This window comes from Nyctereutes procyonoides, unplaced genomic scaffold, assembly GCF_905146905.1.
Source record: "Nyctereutes procyonoides isolate TBG_1078 unplaced genomic scaffold, NYPRO_anot_genome, whole genome shotgun sequence".
NCBI classification, from domain to species: Eukaryota; Metazoa; Chordata; class Mammalia; order Carnivora; family Canidae; genus Nyctereutes; species Nyctereutes procyonoides.
The window spans coordinates 32,770,307-32,794,225 of NW_026575051.1; the positions used below are offsets into that span (position 1 = coordinate 32,770,307).

Genomic DNA, 23,919 nt, shown 5'->3' on the forward strand with positions numbered 1-23,919 from the left:
CCTTCCAAAACCTCGTTGCAGGCTCCCACTTTTTATATTTTTTGACCACCTTCTCTCCCAGCCTCTGCAAACAAAGATAAGATGCATTTTGAGTATAGCTTTGGGTTGGGAGAAATTTGGGGAAGATTTAGGCATGATATCCTTATCATGGGTTCTAAGAATATATGAAGATAGATGGGAGATGAAAAGAATAGTTAGAGGGGCCTCCTTCATCTATACAGTGGGACTATAGTTACAAAGTGCTTGTGTCTTCCCCTCCTGCACCAATCACAGTGCTGGCTCAGAAGTGCTAAATACAGGTTCTGTTGATTTTTTTTCAGTTTCAGTATGTTAAGTAGAACATGGAAAAGTGATCACGCAAGATTCTCTAGGGCACAGTCAACATGATAAAAAAATTACTACAAAATTATTTTAGGCTATGAGTGTGCTTTTAAGTTAAGATAGGATAGTAGATGAGAATTGAGTTTGGTTTCAGGCTGCCTGTGTTAAGTACTAGTCCTGACATTTACCAGCGGGGTGACCTTGGGCCAGTTAACAATTTCTAACCCTCATTTCCTGTATCTGTGAACTGGAAATAATGATGGTATATATCTCTCAGTGTCACTGTAGGGATTAAATGAGTTAATCTACATAAAATCTCTGGTATAATGCCTTGCACACAATAAGTACTATATAAATGTTTGCTATTCTCATTTGATTGATTCTTCTGCTCTATTTGAGAGACTATATTATTCTGCTATATTTAGGAGCCCTAATTTTTTAATACTTTCAACTGGGATGAATGTCTATGAAGCTAAATTTACCCACCACATCACTATTCTTTTATCTAACTGGCCTTATTCTCAACACAAATTCACCATTCACCAAATGCTTGCTGTGCATATACCCATCAGTTACCTGTTGATGCTACTACACGTGATATCTAAAATTTCTCCTTGCCCCATTATATAGCTGCAGAAGGATCAATGTGTAAGGCATCTCATGTTTCCTGATTTTCAAGAATGAGTTTTTAATTTGCATCTTCTTGGCTAGAAATTTTTCACAACTCCCAACCCAATGATTGCTTTCCTCATTATTTCATCTAAATGACCTAGATTACACAACCCTGGCTGATAGGAAAAGAACAGGAAAAAAATATAGTGCCATGAGAATCCTCTTCTGACATTAGCTCTGTTTTTATTTTAGCAAAGTAACAGCATCATTTGTCTTTCCAATCATACTCAGCTCTGTTACTCGTGAGGCCTATTATTTTCTCAAGAGTTATATCAGCCTGCTTGCAGACATCCATCATTACATCATTGTGTCCTCTGCATTTAGTGGCACAATGCAAAGGTTTCACATTAGAAAAGACCTTCAGACATAAACTGTACATAACAAATGCCAGTCATAAATGTTAACCAACTTTAATTTTTTCAACATACTTATAATGTTACCCACATCAGTGAGTACAGCTAGTAATTGTTCCTTAAAATTTTCTCCACTTTTCAGTTTCTATTCCCTTGTAAAGAAAATAATTTTTGTATAACAGTGATATTTGATTTGCTCAGTCATAATCTTCTTTGTGTTATCTTCTGAGGTAAAATGTAAAGAACTTGGCCTCTGTAATATTTTCTCTCCTCTGAGTTTTCGAGGTCTAGATGAAATATGCAGTCTCTTCTCTGACATTGCTGACTCTCTCTTGGCTTGAACTACTTGATTTAAAATAATGCTAAGCTTTGTATTTTCTTTTCACCCTCTCCCCAAAATGTAATCCCTGAAAATTCAGAAACTCTTCTCTTTTTCTCTATCTGGAAGTTCTCGGGACAAACATCTTCTTCCCTGTCTACCCAAAGCTCAGCATAGTGCTTAGTGAACACTCCATGTCAACTGAAGACAATGAGCATTTGAATGTCTTAAATCTGAGGTTTTTGAGCAGACATATTTTTCTGGTCTGAAAGTTCATGTGCAGCCATTTACACTCACCAATTCAAGAGAACAAAGCAATTTATTGAAAATTGAAGAAATATCCTTTCCATATTTTCTAAGTTAGTAACACATGGGCACACATTTCTATAATATATTGATCAAAGCCCTGTGAGAACTGTCAAAAATAAACTGAAGCTACAACCTCTTCCCTGGAGGAGTTTTACAGGTACAATATTTTTTAATAAAGAATATGCTGATGGCTGACCTTATGGTAAAATGTTACTCATTCCCACTTAGGACCTCTTTTTGGATTCATGCAGGATTTAACCTAGAAATACCTTAGGAACTTGATATGTTATTGCCCCTGTAATTCTCTATTAATTAGAATATTTGACAAAACATACTCTTCCTTTTTCTTAACTCTAAGATTTTAAGAATTCTTAGATACATTATTTAAATTCACTTTGTTTTGGTAAATACCTTCTCTTTGATTTATTTCTAATATAGGGACCTCCTGGAATACAAGGAGTACAACAGACTCTTGGATATTATAACAAGGTATGGCTTCTCTCTTTCACCATCTTAGATACACAGAGATTTTATGTAATCATGTTAAAAAAAAAACTAGTATTTCCTAACTGTTCATGAAACATGGTCCCATAATCTCTTTCCTCACTGAAAATATGTTTCAAAAAATGTATTTTGCTCAGCATCTTTTTACAAAACCAGCATATTATTTTTATAGATTAAAAAAATTACTTCAAAGTTTACAAAACTTCATGCAAAAAATTAATGCAAACATCATATTTCACTATTGATATTGTCATATATCCAGTTTCCCAGAGGGTTGAAATAGATTATTTGCTGCTTTGAAGCTCAAATAGCACAATAGGTGATAGATTTCTTATCAAAACCAATTGCTGCTATGCTAAAACCTCAGGCAAACTTTTACATACCATAGGTCAAGACTGGGAGTCCCCCACCTTTCAGGGAGAAGCCACTTTAAGGGGAACCACTTCCCCAAGGTTTCTAAATTACAATCAAGATAGATGGAATAGCTTCTTTATCTATTCATCTTTCGATGGGCACCGAGGCTCCTTCCACAGTTTGGCTATTGTGGACATTGCTGCTATAAACATTGGGGTGCAGGCATCGAGATGGATGGAACTGGAGGGTATTACGCTGAATGAAATAAGTCAATCAGAGAAGGACAAACATTACATGGTCTCATTCATTTGGGGAATATAAAAAACAGTGAAAGGGATTAAAGAGGAAAGGAGAGAAAATGAGTGGGAAATATCAGTGAGGGAGACAGAACATGAGAGACTCCTAATTCTGGAAAACAAACAAGAGGTAGTGGATGGGAGGTGGGTGGGGGGTTGGGGTGACTGGGTGACTGGCATGGAGGGGGCACTTGACAGGATGAGCACTGGGTGATATGCTATATGTTGGCAAATTGAACTCCAATAAAAAAATAAAAAAATAAAAAAATAAAAATAGATGGAATAATGACATGGAAGTACCAGAGTGGCAAAAGGCAAGCCTGTTTTGCTCTGTTCTTTAAGGAAACACAATGGGGGGTCGGGGGGACATGTGTGTTGCTAGTGAAGTAAGAACCAGAGACCTAAGTGAGACCATTGATTGACCTATCATTTAATTACAAGTATTTGAGGTCTTATCATTTGGCATGAAGCATTGTGTCCACCGACTAGGATCCCTTCTATACATGATAGCTTGTTGTTGATATGGTACTAGTAGATAATTGTGCTCCTTCACAAAAACAAGTTCAGAGACACCCCCCTTTATGTCTTTCTTCTATATTCTTGCTCTCCCTTTTAATAAATTCCTCTGACTACTGTCATTCTTCTCTGTTTAGAAATCCCAGAGAAATGTTATATGCTAGCAAAGACCCTGAAGATAGCAGGTGCTCAGAAAAGTGTTTATTAAATGATGAGTTAATTAGTTTGAAAAAATCCCAATTCTTCTTTGATCAAATTAAATTCAACATAAAGACTATAGAAAATGTGGAAAGCTTGTTGTACTTCCTAAGTGATCCTGTCTTAAATTTTCTCATTTACTTATATTTTCTAGGGAGTATTCTATTAGGAAGGTTTGGGGTATATTTTATGATTCTCTATTAAACATTTTTCTGAATAAATCTATACCAGCTTTTTCAAAACATTAGAGCTTGGCACAAGTGGAAAGAAAAGTGAAGCATATCTAAAATTAATCAGTTAAAGTACAATGCTTTCTCTGTAATAGCACCTGCTGTCACAAAATAGGATTTATCATAAATGCTTCAAAATAATGAGAATGAGTTGGCTCTGATGTCACAGTGTCAGCTAGAAAAACTTAAAGAACACACTCTATTACCATCACCTTTGGTATAAAATTTACCAAGCTGCTACTCAGCTACTTAAATATTTGCTATCTCTTGCAAAACTTTTAAAGCTTATATCTTAACAGGTCTCCCAAAACTACTTCTATATATAGTTTATCTTGCCGATGAGTCAGTTTTCCCTTAAATGAAGATATATGAAGCATTTATAGTTTAGTCTAAAGTTGAGAATGTAAATTTTTTAGCTTTAAGGTTATATTTCAAAAAAAAAAAAAATGGGGGCTGACCAGAGCAGGCAAATGGAGAGTCTTGCCAGTAATAAACCAGGACTTTGAACTTAGCTATTGTCTTGACTAAAATAACTCCAGCTATGTATCCTTATTGCCGTTAGATGACTGAGGCTCACAGGGATATAATCCATTATGTGCTCAAAATGTGGTTTTGGAGCTGGAGCCTAACTGGTTAGAGAGAAGAAACCATAGCTTTCCTGCCTGGAACGATGCATTATAACCACCTGACATTAAAAGATTTTTAGGCCCATCTGGGAATTAATGGAAAGTAGCTTCACAAAGACTTTACTATTTCACTCTGAGAGTAGAGCTCTTTTATGAGCCCCCACCAGAATGCATGGGGAAGGTAGGGCCCACCTTCTCAATACTGACACTGACGAGTATTTCTAGATGATAACCATTTTATCCTCCCCCTCAGCTTCACAAAGGAAAGGGCCAAATGCAAGATGCATGTTTTCACTTGACACTGACTTCACCCACCTGCCCCCATCTGTTTTGGAGACTAAGGTGGTTTCATTTGTAATTCATTGCATGCCTGATTGTCTGGCTGTAGCATATAAGAGGAGAGAGAGAGAGAGAGAGAGAGAGAGAAACATAAGTGAAACTTTCCTGGAGATTAAATGATGGACCATGTATTGAGACATACAAAGTGATATTCCAAGGTTAAAATAATTTTCCAAGGTTAAAATAATCTTCCCTTTTAAATTGGCATTGATTTATGTAACGTCTGCTCTTGAGTCCTGGACCTCAGCAACTCTGCTCTCAGCCATGCAGCCTGGATGCTGCTTCAGCAGCCACGCATGCAAGGATGAGCAGCAGGCAACTCACACACTCCTCCTCCCAATTCTAAACTAGAAGAGCCCACAGTTCATTCCATCATCCCAGGACTCCTCAAGTGCCAAGGACCCGTCCTGTGGTCCCTGTACAGGAGTTGGTCATTTCCCCTATAGTTTTCTTTATGTCATCTGATGGGAAAAGCTTAAGCATAAGAAACCTTCTCCCCTCATGGCACAAATCACAAAGGGAATTGGGAGGGAGGGAAGAAAGGAAGGAATAGAGAGATACTGAGGAGGAAGGTTGGGAAGATTATATAAATGTGTTTATATGTATTCTTGCATGCCCATTTGAGGCTGCAAAGAATAAAAGGTAGAAGATTTCCCTCTCCATCACAAAAATAATTTACAAACAGCTGCTCCCACTCTGTAAGATTGTTTGCAAAACAAAGCAACAATGCTGAGAATATTCTTCCCCTTAAGGAAAATCTGCTCACAGTCCAACAAACTGCTCTTCATTGCCTCCAACTCTGGGGATTTTAATAAAAATTTGATAGGCTCTGTCAACTGCTAAAGCCATCTGATTCAGAGCCTCTCACAACAGTCTAGATGGGGAAAAAAGTGTTATCGGTGGAGGCCAAGAACGGGAGGATTTGACATTTGATATTGTTTTTAAAGATGCACATTGAAAATGTATAGTTGTGTCATCTTACATCACCACACGCGGTGCAATTTGCAGAGAATCAGTCTCAGCTGTTAGAGACTGATGCTGTGCCTCCCAGCAAACAGTTCTAGTATTCACTTCTTCAAATTGTTGATCCAAAAAAAAAAAAAAAAACAATTTTCTAGCAAAATAATCTATTTTTCTTTCAAGTATCAAATCATAACTTCATTTTAATACCCACAGACAGAAAGGACAGAAAATCTTTCTCCAAAAATCCAACATTCAAGGTCTTTCCAAAAGTGAGTGAAACCCAACCATGGCCTAGAAAGTGAAGGCTTCCTTAGAGATACTAAAAGCAACCCTTCTAGGCCCAGAAGATCCTGAAATAAAATTTAAATCCCAATTCCCTGACTCTTCCTATGAACCATCTCCTGTGATTCAACCTGTCCATGTCCAGGTACATCCCCTTCTTTTCAGAGAATACCTTCTCCTAGTTAAATGTAATAGCTTGAGTCTTCCCATTGGCCTGACAGTAAGTTTCAAAGTTCCATTCATCATTTCCCACAAGAGAACAAAGGACGTATTCTTACATCCCCAAATTCTTGAAATGGCCAGGCAGATTAGCATCCTCCCCATATTATAACCATAATCACTTCACCAGAGGATATGTTAAATAAACACATTTAAAACCATGTAAACTAGGGCAGCTCAGGTAGCTCAGCAATTTGATGCCTGCCCAGGGTGTGACCCTGGAGACCAGGGATCGAGTCCCGCATTGGGCTCCCTGCATGGAGCCTGCTTCTCTGTGTGTGTGTGTGTCTCTCATGAATAAATAAATAAATCTTTAAAAAAGAAAAAAAGAACTTGGGAATCGTTATGGCTGTATTGTGGAACGAATCACAGCCAACCTGTGAATGGCTAGCCATTAGAGGAAGCAGGTGAAGGGGGAAAAAAAAAACATGTAAACTATTATATTTATTCAAAAAGCATATAAAAACCCATTCAAATAACATGGTACCAAAGTACAAATGACCTAATAAAATTACAATAGTATCTATGGCAGAATGCTAGATTCCGGAAACACAAGAACTACGTCTCTTATTATTTCTGTAAAGCCAAGTAGTTGTCTGGTACACTTAGTTAGCTTGTAGAAAATGGAGAGCAAAATCTTATATGTCAGTGCTACTGAAGTTCAAGGTCAAATTTGCCTTGAGTACTGTTAGCCCAAGAGTGGAGAACAGCTCCAGAGGCCACTGAGGATCCTTGATTAGATGGATTTTCTGGCCTATTATTGAATGAAGCAAACATATGGGGCTCTGGTAGGCAGGAAATACCCCTGTTTTTTCCTTTGAGTGTGAAAGCCAATGAAAAATTGAAGATTTTAGAACAATAGAACTTATGGATAGAATAATACGAGCTGGTGCTATAGAGGCAATTTTTCAGCCCATTTACAGCATCTCTGATATCTTGTAGGTTGTTAGGAGGTGTGATGGGAGTAGGATCTAAACCAAGATGCTATATTGTAATATGCTCTCACCCAAATGCACTTTGGGTACTCTTCTGCTTCTGCAATTCAAGAGCATGGGGCCTCCAAATCCAAGACTATCTCTTGATAAGTCATGTCATAAACCAAAGTATGTCCCAGCTTCCCCAAAATTTCCTGCCTTAAGCACAAGCTCATTTTCAAATATGTCCTTGTATAATAATTTACAGCTCAGGACTTTGAAAATACAATTTTTATTTTCAACTTAGACATCTCAGATCAAAGTTAAACAGGAAAAATGAGAAATGTCTGTCACAAGACCAACAATAATAGCAGTTATAAACTACTTATTTTTGATTGAAGTAGTATGAATATCATGGAAGGCATATTTAAGATGCCAAATTATAGCAACAGTGATCTGAATGTGTGCCTCTAATGTTTTTGTTATTTAAATGTTCCTCTACTTTTTTCTCCCAACACATATACTTTAATTTAAAATATTTAATAGGAAAATCACATAAGTTAGAATTTTAGGTTTATTTATTCAACAGATATTAATTGTTTCCTGTATGTTAAGTACTGTGCTAGAAATAGGGCATTTAATTCTAGGTCATCATGGAGCTTACATTCTAGTGCAAAAGGTGCAAGATTCTTTAAAAAGACACAGAAAACTATAAGGGAAAAATACAAAATCCAATGAAAAGGTATGAGAGGGGAACCTATCTGGGAGACCTGCAGGAAACTTCCATGAATGGCATTTTATCAACTCCTGAGGGATGAGTAGTTGCTAACTGGAAGATGGGTGAGGACAGAATGTTGACCTAGAGGTTAAAATGGGAAGTATCTTGGTCCATGTAAGAAACCAAAAGAAGGCTAATAAAGCTGGAAATTCTGAGGGAGAACAGTGGCTGCCATGATTCTGGAAAGGGAAATGAATTTAAGGCACATTGGACTTTGGTAGCTTTGTTAAGATTTAGAAGGAAGGGGCTCAGGATGTCTTAAAGATATCTCCCTGACCTTATATAGAAAATGTAGGTGTGTGGGGAGCAAGAGTGGATTATAGAATGTCAATTAGGGAGCTACTGCAGTAGTCCTGGCAAGACATGGTGATGACTTTCCTGGAGTGAAGGTAGGTAGTGTGAAGTGAAGAGACTTGAGAAACAGAGGCAGCCAGACTGAATGACTGATGGATTTGAGGAAAAGGAGGAGGGTAGCCTTAACAATGATACTCAGATGGAAGAAGGAAAACTTCTACAGAAGGGAGAGGATGAATTCAGATTTTCTTTCTTGATTTTTTTTCACTTGTAAAATGAAATAACCATGAATTTTAACAAGTAACTCTAGAGATAGATTAGGAAGAAGGCAACTGTTACTACCCCACTTCTAGACTAATGCGTGCTAACATGATATATTTCTCTTGTCTTTCTCTCTCATATATGTGTATGTATTGTTGCCTTTTTTAAATCCAGTTTCAAACTTATCGAATACAATTTTTTTTTAGAATTTACAAGTGAATACAGCAAGTAGAAATTTAAGTACGTGGGTCAAAACTCAGAAAGAGATGTATGCTGGGTTTATAGATTTGTCTTTGTGTAGATGATACCTAAGCCATGGGAGCAAAGAGTGCCCCAGAGAAAATGTTGAGCCACAAGAATAAAGAATCTGGATAGAGTCCTAAGGAAATCCAACATTTACCCTTTAAGTGAGGGAGGAAGTGGAAAGATCAGAGAGATAGGAAGATACTACGAAAGTGATATATGATACAAGTCAAGAGTGTGATGAGTGCAGCCAAGAGGTTAATTGATGGAATGTCCATTATAGTGAGCAACAAAGATATCATTAATAATGTTACAGTGTCATATCCGTGGACTTGCTGGGGACCAAAAGAAGTTGCCAGGCATTAATTTCGAGAAGTGACAATTTGCCCTTGGAGGTGTGATATTTCTCCCAAATCATCTCCTGGGGAGAAGTCACAGAGAAGATAGATAGAGTCTACAAAGTTGAAGTTTTTCAGGAATTTTTCACAGAAGGTGAGAGAGGCAATGTAATCATAAAAAAGCTATTGCAGCACTGTTATCTGACTATATTTTAATGCAGGGGCTGAATGTATTAAAAATAAATGGACTTTAAAAAATTTATATATATATATGTATAATAATACATATTTATTTTCTTTAACCTAGGGAAACCTTGGTGAATATGGAGCTCATGGCCCAAAAGGAGAGAAGGTAATCAGATTTGTCAAAGCATCCAGGGTTTTACACCAATGTATACATTCCCACTTGAGAGGGAGGCAGTCCTGCTGCCACATGGGGTGGAGTCCCTGGAGAAGTCGGCCTTCAGTGGGCACGAGCCTCCCTGCCTCCTTACCAGACAGCAGGATTAGGCACTGAGGCTCTGTTCCTTGGTGAAGACTGTTGAATAGCAGTTGACTGCAAGGAGGGGAACATATCTAAGGGGAGTAGCTGTAACAAGGAAAATGAAATTATAACACAAGCTTTAATTCATAAAACGATGTTTCATGAATCTGTGTAGGTGGCAAAAACCATCTGAAGATCCCTCTAGCAAAGTGCCTCAGGCTCAGGCTCAGGCTCCCTATTTTTGTGGCTTCTTAAGTATCCAAACATAAGCTGTTGTGGGGGCATTTTTCTTTTGGTGGGGTTTATGGTGTACAATCATAGGTTAACCAAATTATTATTTCAAAACAGTTTTAAAATGAAAACTCTGATGAATTTCCATTGCGTCCTCATCGCCATCCATCAGCAGTTTAATTATATGAGATGTGAAGATGACAGATTCACTTGCCCACTCAGAAAGATGTTTCACTCTGGTTTGATTCTGAAATTGTGATGACCTTGGATTCACTGAGAATGTGCCATTGTCAGAAAAAACAATGCACATTAAATCTACAGACAGAGATGAGTAGGTCTGAAAATACTCTGAGGGAATGTGGCCTGTGAGTGCTACTTCCATTCATTCACCCAGTAAAAATTCTCTTGATTGAGGGCAGGGTATTTTGACATGAATCCAAGAAAATATGACTTCTGTGCCTCATAAATCAGCGCAACCAATCTATTCAAAAGATCATACATCTATCACCAGAAAATACTGCTAAAAGATAGTCTCAACAGAAACTAGGAACTTCTTTTAGATTGACCATTGAAAATGAAATTTTCTGCAAAAAACATAAATAAAACTTTGACATTCTTAAAAAGATATCCAAGAAATATTGGTTATACAGCAATAATAAGGCATTTATGTGTCTAGGGTTTTACTGCTAGTACATAAGCATTATTTTCTGTAACCAGATAGCTTACAGAATTTCTACACCACCATAACGAACACATTACATTTTAAGCAATTACTACTGCACACATGCAGGCTAACAGGGAGAAAAAGCCACAAAGCTTGTCACATAGGACAGCTGAGCAAAGAAGAGTGTTGTGGCACTTTTAAAGTATTTAAATGATGATTCATTTATTGAAACAAAACAGCTGGCTTCTGTTTTGCTATGTTCATTAGGAAACATATGTTACTTAGGAATTCTTAAGACCTCAATGCTGAGAAATTTGATTCTGTAAAACAGGTGTATTTTAAATGCTAAGGACCTTTTCTACTGCTCAAAATCTATTCTAATTGCTTCAGAATCTTAAGTGGAATTAGAAAAAAGCCAGTGGGATAATTTCCCTCCTCCTACCCAGAGAAATAACCTAGAAGAGTCCACAGGGAACTTGATGCAGTACCTGTTATAAATGTACCTATGAAATGATTTGTAAGAATTCTAATTAACGGGAGAAAGACTCTGCCAATAAATAATGCATAAAATAAACTGAAAGACAAGCATAGCACTTGCTGGAAAAATGAAGTCACCTTTACCTATACATAGGTACTAAGTGGTTAGCAACTGTTCTGAATCAATACATTTTTTTTAATTATAATGGTGTTCATGGGTCACCATAATAATTTAAAGCTCCCTCAAGCTGCCCTCACAGATCTCTCCTTGCACCTATGGTGGACACTGGTGGACCCTGGCTGCACATTGAATCATTTGGAGAGCCCTTAGAAATTACCAGTGCTCAGGCCTCACGCCCAGAGATATGATTTGGTGTGAAGCCCATACCATCAGGTTGATCTGGGGTGGAGTCCATATTGAATCCAGATGATTCTATTTTAGAAGTGCTTCAGATGATTCTAACAGGCAACCAGGATTGCAAACCACTGAGTGGTGGAAATAACATGGGCCCTGAGGTCAGAATTGATTGTACCATTAACAGCTATGTCTCCTTGGGAAAATCATTTCTCTGAGTATCAGCTTCCTCATCCATAAAATGGGCATAATTGTGTCTACACAAAGCTGACAGCAGGATTGAAATCAAAGGAGATGAGATGAACTTACCCAAAAGTACAATACATGACACATATTAAGCTCACACTTAAGATTTGTTCCTTTCTATTCATCCGCTCCAAACTTTCTTTCTTCTTGTAAAACCTCACTTCTCTCTCTTTGGTATTAGTAATATTGCCATCCTTAACACATGGTCTGGCTCAGCTTTGTGTGTCCCACCATAACTTTGACAGAGAAGAACTCACTTTACGTGGTTGAACAAAAGACTTAATCAGTAGTACAATTTCAACACATAAGAGACTTGTGATTGCTGTATATCACTTCTCAATACAAAATAGAATCACAAAACCAGCCTATCATTTAGAACCCAAAACTATAATGAAGCCCCAAGACAAACACAAATAGCAGTAGAATCTACACATAAATCACTCCTGGCTTAGCAGCCACATCCAAGGAGAAACACCAGTGAACACTAGCGGCTATTAATGGTAAATGGCAGTAAAGACTACGGCAGCCAGGGGACCAGTCCACTGGTGTTGAAATGATCATCTCTGCTCTGCAGTTTTCATGAGACTGGAAGCATGTGGTGAAGGAATAACATATTTGCAAATAGTTTAAGGAGAGCTGCTCCTTTATACAGACAGTGGAATAAGGTGTCAGAATATCTAAGGACGCCTAAGAAATTAGCAGGTATCTTTTGGGGCCAACTGCCAGAAGGAAAAGATTTAGCCTCAACAGCACAGGCTTTTCAAATAGCATTGAAAGTGTCAGATTAAAGGACAGCTTTTTCTGAAGTTGAGTGAATTCATCACTTGTCTTCTAGCTCCTACCACAGTGATAAATCACTGAACATTCATTTTAAATATGAAAAACCATGTCTAAAAATCAGGTATGAAATGCTTTTGTTTCCAGAATTTTATATGAGGGAATAGGTCCCTAAGATTTCCTCTTAGTGCAACCATTCATAGAAATGGACCCATGCCTTTGTTGGGTCCTTTCTCTATAATTTGAAGGAGACTTATTTACATGGGTTCAAACATATAGCCCCTATGAATATGATTACTGTTCTTCCTTATACAATCATCTCCTTCTCCCCTTTGGTATCAAGAGGATGTGATTTTTATAGTAATTCCTAGAACCCTTTCTCTGATTTCTACTATTATATTTTGCAGATCAGTCTAACTACTAGGCATATTTTTCCTTCACACCTATGCACTGGGGATACTTTTTAAAAGATTTTATTTATTTGAGAGAGAAAGTGCACAAGTAGGGGCAGAAGGAGAGGGAGAAGCAGACTCCCACTGAGCAGGGAGCCCAACGGCTCCATCCCAGGACCCCAAGATCATGACCTGAACCAAAGGCAGATTCTTAACCTACTTAGCCACCCAAGCACCCCTGCACTGTGAATTTTAACACATAGCAGATGAGAGACAGGAAGGTCACTCTGTACACTGTAATTCTCAGACAAGGCCAGTTGTTTATTTTGTCTTTAAAACCAAGAGCAGTTTGCTTTTTAAATATATCTACCAATTTTGCCCTCTTCTTACTTTGGATAGAATTTATCATAACTAGAAAAAAATGGCTTCTGCTACAGTGTGGTAAGTATAGGACTGATAACTGTACACTGGATATTTAGATGATAGAAGGAAAATGCTTATATTAACAAAATCAAGATTAATTTTACAAAATATATTCCACAAATCTAGAAGAATCCTTTGAAAAATACGATCTTGTTTATCAATTACATATGACAAATTCCATCTTCCTCTAGTGTAAAGTCACAAGATATTGATTTCAATAGCAAAGTGGAAATAAGCCAACATTTTTAGGACTGTAATAAATTTTTGCTTGAAGTACTTTGGGTAGCCTGTTGTTTGAGGCTTCAAAATAAACAGATAAACATATTCATAGAAGGGAAAAGAAATGAAGATGTGCACTGCAACCTTGTTTATAATAAAGAAATCTAGAGATAACCCAAATAGCCATCAATGGGGCTTGGTTAAACCCCTGGTATGTTAACATTATAGAATGCTATCCAAAAAAAAAAAAAAAAAGAATGCTATCCAGTGGTTACAACGAGTGAACTAGATTTATATGTATTAATAGAAAAGGATATCAAAAACAACCTTGAGTGGAAAAAGTTACAGAATATAATATATAAAATAAAGCTATTTATGGGATTCATTTTAAATATCCAAAGTAACATATTGTTTATGATTATGTATGTGCAGTAAAAGTGAAAAAATATGAACTGAGAATATAAATAGTGCATTTAAGAGAGTGGCTCCCTCTGGGATAGAAATAGAGGGGGAAATACAGGACATTTCTTCTTTGTAAATGTTTGTATTTCTGTCATTTTGGGTGCCTGGTACAGAGAGGTTTGATGTATTCCACCTTATGTTTTATGTAGATTTTTTTTTCAAAATAAAAAATATACAAGACGTATGAGAAAGGTATATGCCCAGAAATGCAATGGTGAACATCAATTTGCAAAAATGCTTTTGAGGTTAGAATAAAGCCAATATACAAAGCTTCCAGTGGCTATGTTTACCTTAACCCTCATGTGGTATTCAAAGATCTCAGTAGATGTTAAAAGGAAGCACAACACTAGGACTCCTCCAAAGTCTGATTCGTGATCTATTTCCTTTACGCATTATTATTTCTCAATTGTATTTCCTCAAAATACTTTTTATTTGTCACGTACAAACCCCTCTTCAAGATCTCTGACCAGAACATCTTAGACATTCCTAAGCTGCTGTTGCCACATCTATAAGAATTCTTTCTTTGTCCACAGCCAGTCATTTAAGTGATCATATAAATGCCGGAAACAGCTGAGAGATTCACTTTTCTTCCTATGGCTCCCTCACTCCTTCACCTCCCCCGCCTAAAAAAAGAAAGAAGTGTCTGAGATAAAAATAAGTCCAGATCATTATGACAATGTAATAGTGTCTTTAAGATTATACACACAATTTTTTTTGGCAAAACAAGAAAATTATCATGTTTTCTTCTCTGGACATCATTCCTTGAAAAATAGTTTTTTTAAAATAGTGAAAGGGAATAAAGGGGAAAGGAGAGAAACTGAGTGGGAAATATCAGTGAGGGTGATAGAACATGAGAGACTCCTAACTCTGGGAAATGAACAAGGGGTGGTGGAAAGGGAGGTGGGTGGGGGATGGGGAGAATGGGTGACGGGCACTGAGGGGGGCACTTGATGGGATGAGCACTGGGTGTTATACTATATGTTGGCAAATCAAACTCCAATAAAAATATATTAAAAAAGAAAAGAAAAATAATTTTTATCTCACATTAATTTTAAATATCATAATGAATATTATGGATTTCTGAAAGAGCTGAAGGCATTGTGAAGTGCTGACAAATACATTATCACGCAAACAGTCTAACTAGTTTCAGAACTAGTTTATGATCTCTTGGATGATAGTAGAGAAATTCCATGCTTGACAGGAGCACAAGCAATCACTCTGAACCCAACAGTATTCTTCTGACTTCAGGCAAAATCTCTCTTCTACTTTTTCTCAAAAGGGTGAAACTGGACAACCAGGATTCCCGGGGTCCATTGGCCCAAAAGGTCAAAAAGGAGAATCGGTAAGTATGAAAGCTTTTAGGACAAAAGAAGGATATTTTTTAAAAATAGAATTAAAAGCTTTTTTCCTAATCAGCCCCAGTTCCATGAGCTTTGTTTGCTCCTGCCTTGGCAAACAACAATAGATCAAATATCTATGCAAGGCATGAAGTCACTCAATCTATTTTTTAAAAATGAAATAGGTAGGCTGTTATCACCTCTATTCTTCACATGAGGTAACTGGGATCCAGAGAGATTAAGTAACTTGCCTTAGGTCACACAGCTAATAAATGTTAGAGCTATGAATCACACTTAGGTAGGCTGATTATAGAAACCAGAGTTTAAAAATTACTAAGCTGCCCTGCTATAACTAAACAGTACAGCTATAATAAATAATAAAGTCAATATATCAAGAGATTAGACCTAATGTATCTAAGAAATTAGAAATGTGTATCTATATGCTCTTAGTATACTTTCTGAAGTTATTTTCCTTCCTTAGTTTTTATAAGATCAAAGTACCTTCTCAAGCCACTTTTCAGTATTACTGAGACCACTTTCTTTCAAGATTTAGTTCTTGTGGTAGAAGAAAACCTAAATTATCATTTATATCCAAATCAGACTAGCTTAAAAGATTACATGAATTCTAGTTAAAAATAACTTTTTAAAACTCTGCTAAAAGACAAAAACAACCTACTGCAGCCCATAAGAAATGGCAAGAATCAGACTTCCATGTTTCATCTTTATTAAAAAGTATAATATTTTTTAAAAAATCAATTTTCCCTTTTTCCTTGTCAGAGGGAACAAAGGACATTGGTTTAGCAGGGATAGTGAATGCAGAGGTCACTAAAATGTCTGTGTGCCAGATGGAAACAGTATGAAACGCATTTAATATTACAAAGCCAAAATTTGTTTGTGTATCTGCATAGGACATGTTTGACAATGAGAGTATCTTCTCTGTATTTACTCTTCTTGTTGTGATTATGTGAGATGATAAAATGCCTACATGATGAGATTAAGTGAGGTGCATGACATTGGCATGTTGACATAGCATTAGGATACTACTGACCTGTTGATTCATCAGAAGGAGGATCATCCACTTCTAGACTGCAGTCAACCGTCGATAACAAATCATGGAAAAGGGAATCACAGATAAGGGGGAACTACTGAACATCTTTGCCTGCTTTCCTCTCTGCCCCCCACATACGAGAAACACATTTTTACATTATTATAGAGAGTACTTTAGCTCTTTGTGGTCTCAACCTTTCTATCCCAGAACAGAATCCGGACTTGACTTGGCAAAATAAACAGAAGGCCCCAAAAGAGAAATGGTTTTCATCGAAATTTGGATTCTGAACCATTTATCCTTAATGGAAGTTTCTCCTTCACTACTGGATATTTGGAATATGACTATATGCATCACATGTTAGAGCTTATAGTTATAGATGAGTTTACAGATCAAGAAATAGAAGTTCTTCAAAGGCAAGTGACTTGACCAGATAGTAACCATTGGAACTAGGACTAAATATCAAGTCTTGAGATGACCAGGCTCCTAGTTTTGTTTTGTTTTGCTTTTAACTTGTTGCTTTAATCAATGTGGATTCACAGTGGCTCTAAGTAAGCCTGAGATAAGCAAGGGACATGAGCAAAAATAAGCAGTTATATAAGCAATGAGGCCTGTTGCTCATATCTAAATATCATCTCTTATCTTAAAAATCAAGTAGAATTTTTGAATTTAAGGCTGACAGATAAGAATATAAATAAAGCCCTGATCTAATATTTAGCAAATAAACAATAATAAGATATTTAATCACATTGGTTAGATACAGGGCATATTATAGTAGGCAAGGTTATGCTAGGTAACAAATTAACCCTGAAATTTCTCTGGCTTTATGCAAGAAAGGGTTTTCTCTTGCTCATGCTACATACCCAGTATGGTTGGATCAGGAGGAGTGGGTACTGACACCCATAGCACTCAGGTACAAGGCTCATTACCACCAAGTAACTAAGCCATCTGGAATACACAATCTCAGTCACCACACAGGGGAAATGGGACTGGAGAATCATAAATGGGCCTCAGCCTGCAAGGAACACATATCACTTCTGCTCACATGTCATTGCCAAAATTAGCTGCATGGCCCCAGGTAACAGCAAGGGAGTAGGGAAGTATGGGAGAGAAGAGTTGAGCCCTGTCGTCCCTAGTACATAGGACATGAGGTGAAAAACACAGGGGTTTACTTACTAACCACTTATCTCCTATTAGTGATTTATTTAAGGGACTCACAGTCCCTAAGAGGACCTTCAAGAGTAGTATTATCTAACATATCATTCTCACACTTTCTCTTGACTTTTATATGCACAAGAAAAAATTTTCTAAATGTATGGTTTCCATCTTATTGTCACCTCACTCACTTCAAATCATAAGTAAATCAAATTACAAATGAAATCAGACTGAGCAACCAAAGCCTGGGATTAAAGTCAAGCTGTTTAGGTTTAAATCCTGAATCATCTCTCACTGGCTATATAACCTTGGGGAAATTACTTAACATCTCTGTGCCTCAGTTTCCTCTAATCACACCTACCCCAGTGACATGTAAGAATTAACTAGAATGGTGATTAGATCAGTGCTTGATACATTATAAGGATTTAATGAACATCAGCTATTATTGTTATATCTGTATAACTTGAAACTCTCTAATAAACTTTTACTAGGTACCAACAGAGTACACCAGAATGCTGTGATAGTTGAGATGAATTATATCCCTACATTCACAGAGTTTATAGGCAAGATAAACAAGGAGACATAAAGTGAGTGAATGCTATTTTAGGAGAAATAACTCATAGTTACTCAGAACCTTTCTGAGTCTCTTTCCTCATGCTTAAAATGGGACCATATCTTCCTCCAAGCATTACTGTGAACATTAAATGAAATCATGTCCATGTAACTTCAAAAACAAAAGCTAAGAAGAGAAAGCATGTGAGTGTGTGTACATGTGTGAGTGTGTGTGTGTGTGTGTGTGTGTGTGTGTGTGTGTGAGAGAGAGAGAGATCATCTCTGTGAACCATGCAAGAGGAAGCTTTGGCCTTGGGCAGCATTCCAATTTGTTCCACTTAGGATTCTCAAAATAGTATTAGAATGATTAATTTACTGTTCTCTTGGGAATATGAAAGAGTTTTTAGATTAATTTTTATATGCTTCCTTTAAACCGCACAAGTGGACTATGTGACATTCTAAGTCATTTTCAAGGCTTCTTTGTGACAGAGATCTGAATTTGGCCTGCAGGATTTATCCACATTTGGTTTTGGACAGTTTATTTCTCAAAATGTTCGTAAATGATTCTGTTTTCTACCCATTTTCCTAGGGGGAGCCTCTTTCCAAAGGTGAAAAGGGAGATAGAGTAAGTAGATGTTTTATCACTCTCTTGGGTCTTCTACTTCATCAATTTCTAGCTCTCTCATTTCTCATATGTATACTTTGGAGTCAAATACATTTGATAAAATAAGCTCTCTGAGCATTTTACTTTTTCCTCTGTGAATTTTGACTCTTTTATTTTGATAAATGAGAAATTTTGAACCCAGTTAAGTTTTGTCATGTGATGACACTTTACCACTTGGCTTGGGTAGTGTATATTTTCTTTAACCATTACCATTTGTGATTAGACATGAATGTTTTGAAAGATATACATTTAAGATATCTAAAATACAAAATAAAAATCCAAGATTTTTTTTCAAAAATTCTGTTAATGATACAAATTGAATTTATCAAACAGGATGATTTTATCAAAGGGATCCATAAGTCATGGAAATACGGAAAGCAAACTCATAATAGACAGTATTGTCCCTTTTTGTATAACCTTAACTTTTTTCTGTTTTTTTTTTATTAAGTACATATACCCAATGATGGGATCACCATAACACAAATTTTACTTTCTTTTCCTCCTTCATCTGAAGTTTTAATTCTCTGAGATGTAAGATTAGCTGACAGCAAATCATGACAATGTCACCTAAGTGGAGAATGAAGTGATTACAGAGTCAAAGTGATACTGGGCAATAAACTGTTATAAAAAAAGAAAGATATCCTGAAACCAATACTACACTACATGTTAACTAACTTGAATTTAAATAACATAAATAGGGATCCCTGGGTGGTGCAGCAGTTTGGTGCCTGCCTTTGGCCCAGGGCGCGATCCTGGAGACCCAGGATCGAATCCCACATCGGGCTCCCGGTGCATGGAGCCTGCTTCTCCCTCTGCCTGTGTCTCTGCCTCTCTCTCTCTCTCTCTCTGTGACTATCATAAATAAATAATAAAAAAATTTAAATAACATAAGTAAATGAAGAAAGAAAATAAGGAGTTATTGTTTACTTATTAGCAATAAGTATTTTAAATCATGTTTTAGAATGCCTCTCCCTAACTTCATCATATCATCCATATTCCCCCTTTATTATACATTAATTACTAGAAATGCAGATAAATTCAAGTATTAGAGATGCTCATCCACATCTGAGTTTAGGCATTACATAATTTTTTTTTTTTTTACAGGGAGAACGTGGGCTAATAGGATCACAGGGAATAAAGGTAATCTCCTGGCCTTCTTCATTGCATCTCCAACCCAATGAGATTGCGGAGATTAAAGTAACCATTTCACTTTCCTTCCTACCCATGTGTTCAGGGCGAACCTGGAGATCCTGGTCCCCCTGGTTTAATAGGAAGCCCAGGACTAAAGGTATATAAGAAATAAGTGAGATAAAAGAGGAAATAATTTTGGATTATAGCCATTTCTGTGTAAAACAAAGTGCTCTGGTGTGCCACTCATTTCACAAATGTTCTCAGAGACTTTATCATGTTTCCACGGTGATTTTCCCCCCACTGACTGCATTTATTACACACATAGTAATTGTGCCTTTTGGTTCACAGTAGGGTTTTTAATCTCATTTTCAGAGCATACTCACAATAGCATCCCTAAAAGCTTTAGAGTAAATAATGTGAGCAAAACCAATGACCCTGAGCTATATCTTTAAAGTGAATGGGATTCAAGATTCAATCTCCAAGCTTTAAAGTGAATGGGATTCAAGATTCAATCTCTAAGCCAAAATTATGCAGATGCTTGAGTTCCCCATGTAGAATTCCACAGGAGTGTCCCAAGAAAGATCAGCTGTCAGGAGGTGCAGGAAAAACTAATGTGCTGTGCTCCCACCACAGTGTAAGGCAGGTTATCCTGGTGTCACTGGCTGGTGGGAAAAGACCCATTTAAATGAGAACATCTTCAAACTATCTTTGTTTACCCCAAGCACATTTCAGAATTACTCAGAGAAGGTAGGAAGGTAGAAAGCTCGTCTTTCTGCAGATAAAGGTCATACCATGTTTTACGTATATTCAGGTATGATCTAATTTTTTAACAGAGTTGAAAGATATATCACCTTCTCTTTTAGGGTCAAGAAGGACCTGCAGGCTCTATGGGACCCAGAGGACCACCAGGAGATACTGTATGTATAGCACATACAGCTGTCTTTGATATGTGGAAATTAAATCAATGTCTTAAAGAATTTCTACATCTTTCATGTGACTTAGTTATACTACCTTTTCCAAAGACATGGGTCATCTCTACTACCAAAACTAATGACACTTGATGTCAGGGGTTATTAGGAAGGTTAATTAATCATCTTAATCAATTAAGACTCACCATCGTCCTCACTTGAGCAAAATAAGAGAAATAGTTGACCATAACTTCTTGGAAACTGATCTCTATCTGATCACAATTCTAGCACTTTCTATGCAACTATTAGAATCTTTCCTTTTCCCATCATCTTGGGAATAGTCCTGTGACCTTCCTACATTTATATGAGGTCATTTTGAATATTATTAGCCTAATAAATCAGTCTTTGGAAGTCAAATTAACTAAATTATCATTTTGGACATGCTTCTCAGTGGTGTGCCACCAGTAACAGAACTTGGAAACATCAAAAGAAATAAGGACAACTATGAAAGCAAGCATTTTCATTATGTATGGCTTTGGTTCAATTCTCCATCCAAAAAAAGATACTTCTTAAGCTTTTGTTGTTTTCTTGCAAGAGCCTCTAAAAAGAATAGGTCTTTTGGCTGAAAATATTTCTATAATGCTATTGGAGAAAAGTCTTCAGGTTGCATTATAACCTAATTCTAGTGGTCTCACTATTCTCTCTGTCTCTGTTGCTCTCTTTCTCTATCTTTCATGTCTTTTAAATGCATTTTTCTATCCATTCCCCCAGATAAGCCTTTTGTCCCTTGGACAACCACCCTAGCCTGGCCTTCTGACAACTTGGGAGTTAAGACTCGCCATCATCCTCACTTGAGCAAAATAAGAGAATTGGCTGGCCATAATTTCTTGGAAACTGATCTCTATCTAGCCACAATTCTAGCACTTTCTATGCAACTATTTGATCTTTCTTTTCCCCATCAATATGGGAACAGCCCCATGACCACCTGCTGTATTCTCCATGCTTCCTGACCGAGCTTCCAAAGGTCTCTTTTTCAGTGCATTTGTTCTTCTTGGTACTTTGAACACTCAGTTTGTGAGCACAGCTTTTTGTTGCTCCCTCAAGCCATTTAATGAGCCGGTATAGATGTACCTAGTGAAGAGATCTTATGAAGAGAAAGAAAATGCTGGTGGCACAGGTAGAACCATAGGTTGCCCAAGAAGTGAGATTAAGTGATAGCGGCTGGAGCTAATAAAGAGAATAAAATCAAAAGAGAAAGAGCCACTGTTGCCAAATAGAGTAAAAGTATATTTTCCTATTTACCCCATCATCCTTCTAAATCATAATGTGATGCTACCAACTACCATCCTTCCACCCTTTCTTGGGAATGGGGCATTTGGTTCAACTTTCCCTTATTTGGTTTCTTTTCTATTACTTCCAAGTCACTTTGCTTGAAACAACAAGCCACATATTTTCACTAATATGTTTTCCTCTTTAATAGGCCCAAATCAATCCATTCCCTTATAGTTTGTATCTTACAATTCTGTTCTCCTGACAAAGACTCACAGATAGAAATGCTCTTATAATAGGAGATACTCTAATTGTTCTTTTCCATTAATTCTGAATTTTCTAGGGCTTGCCAGGAGAACATGGTATCCCGGGAAAGCAAGGCATTAAAGGAGAAAAGGTATAGCTCCCATTTTAGCCATTTTGTAAATTAAGTAGCTAGGTTGGAGGAGGAGCCAGAGGATCATCAGGGCTTTGGGGGAGAGAAGGGATAGGACAAGGCTGCTGGGATTGTGCAAGAGACAGATAGACACATAAACTACGATGTGAATGGTGCCCCCTGGAGTTGTGCATTGCGACAGCCCTTGTTCTGACACAGAAATACAAAGTGACAAAATGGACTGATTCACAGATGAAGACCTCAGGACCCAGAAAGTCTGTTTCAAGCTCAGCGACAGATTCTGGAGTAGATCCGGGAAGTCTCTATCTTTCCAGACCTGTTCTTTGTTGTCTACATGGAAATAATATATTAATATTGAACCTTTACTCACAAGTAACTTAAAGAGAACATAAGAATCATCTAAAGAACTTCTGGATAGATGTCCCTTTTGTGCATGTATTTATATACATGCATATGGCATGATAATTGCTAAACTTATAACATTACTCATCACAAAATCAAAATGCATTTAAAATAACTAGAACAGTGCCTTGTATGAATGAGGCCCTCAGTACATATTGTTGAATCAGTGAATGAATGAGAAAATGAAGTTTGGCTATGATGATACCTTAAAGCAATGTAAACTACTCCCTGCACATCTCCCACCACAAACCCGAGCAATGAAGTAAAGATCTTACCTTGTTTTCCTCAGGGAGATCCTGGTGGGATCATAGGCCCTCCTGGGCTGCCAGGTCCAAAAGGTGAGGCAGGTCCTCCAGGGAAAAGCCTGCCAGGGGAACCGGTAAGTACCAGCCATCTTAATATCTCCCTTGAAAGTTCACTAATTTCTGCTTGTATGTTACCAATTTCAGATCACAGGTATAGGAATAAGGTGAAGTCTGCAGAAAAAGAAATATACATCTTGTTCTTTAGGTCAGAGCTCTAACCTCTTTGGAAATTTGATAGAACTGAAGGGATCTCTTCTGAAAAAAAAGTCCACATACCCATTTTATGTAGAGTTTTGAAAGATTCTTAAGCTGCCCCCCTCCCCAAATCTTCTGCATGAATTCTTTAGGGTCTATGGAGCTAGTAAGATAGACTAGTTTAAAATCACAAACCTTCCTAGGATGCTATTGTTAAAATAGAAGAACTATTTCTGAGCTTTTCTTTCCGGAGGTTCTGCAAGGATGGGCATTCGTGGTCATTTGCAGAACATGTCCTTGTGGCCCGGGCTATTTCCAGGACATAGAAAAACTGGATACCTGAAAAATCTAAAGAACCAATATGCCTATTTCACATACTTTTTCCCCTCATCCTCTTTGATGTTTATACTAATTGTGAATAATAAATAGTTCTCAATATCAGATGCCTCATTTTTAAGATAAAAACATCGTTTTTATTTTATTTTAATTCCTGTACATAG

General features: G+C 37.1%; 1 protein-coding gene across 1 annotated transcript in view; it reads left to right on the forward strand.

The window, feature by feature from the left end:
- COL19A1 (collagen type XIX alpha 1 chain) overlaps positions 1 to 23,919 on the forward strand; it is a 303,786-nt gene that overhangs the window by 221,597 nt on the left and 58,270 nt on the right. The window contains exons 17-25 of the mRNA XM_055329613.1: positions 2,413 to 2,463; positions 9,637 to 9,681; positions 15,339 to 15,401; positions 18,738 to 18,773; positions 19,917 to 19,952; positions 20,047 to 20,100; positions 20,807 to 20,860; positions 22,464 to 22,517; positions 23,209 to 23,298. Coding sequence (XP_055185588.1) covers positions 2,413 to 2,463; positions 9,637 to 9,681; positions 15,339 to 15,401; positions 18,738 to 18,773; positions 19,917 to 19,952; positions 20,047 to 20,100; positions 20,807 to 20,860; positions 22,464 to 22,517; positions 23,209 to 23,298 — 483 coding nt within the window. The remainder of the gene's footprint in view (positions 1 to 2,412; positions 2,464 to 9,636; positions 9,682 to 15,338; positions 15,402 to 18,737; positions 18,774 to 19,916; positions 19,953 to 20,046; positions 20,101 to 20,806; positions 20,861 to 22,463; positions 22,518 to 23,208; positions 23,299 to 23,919) is intronic.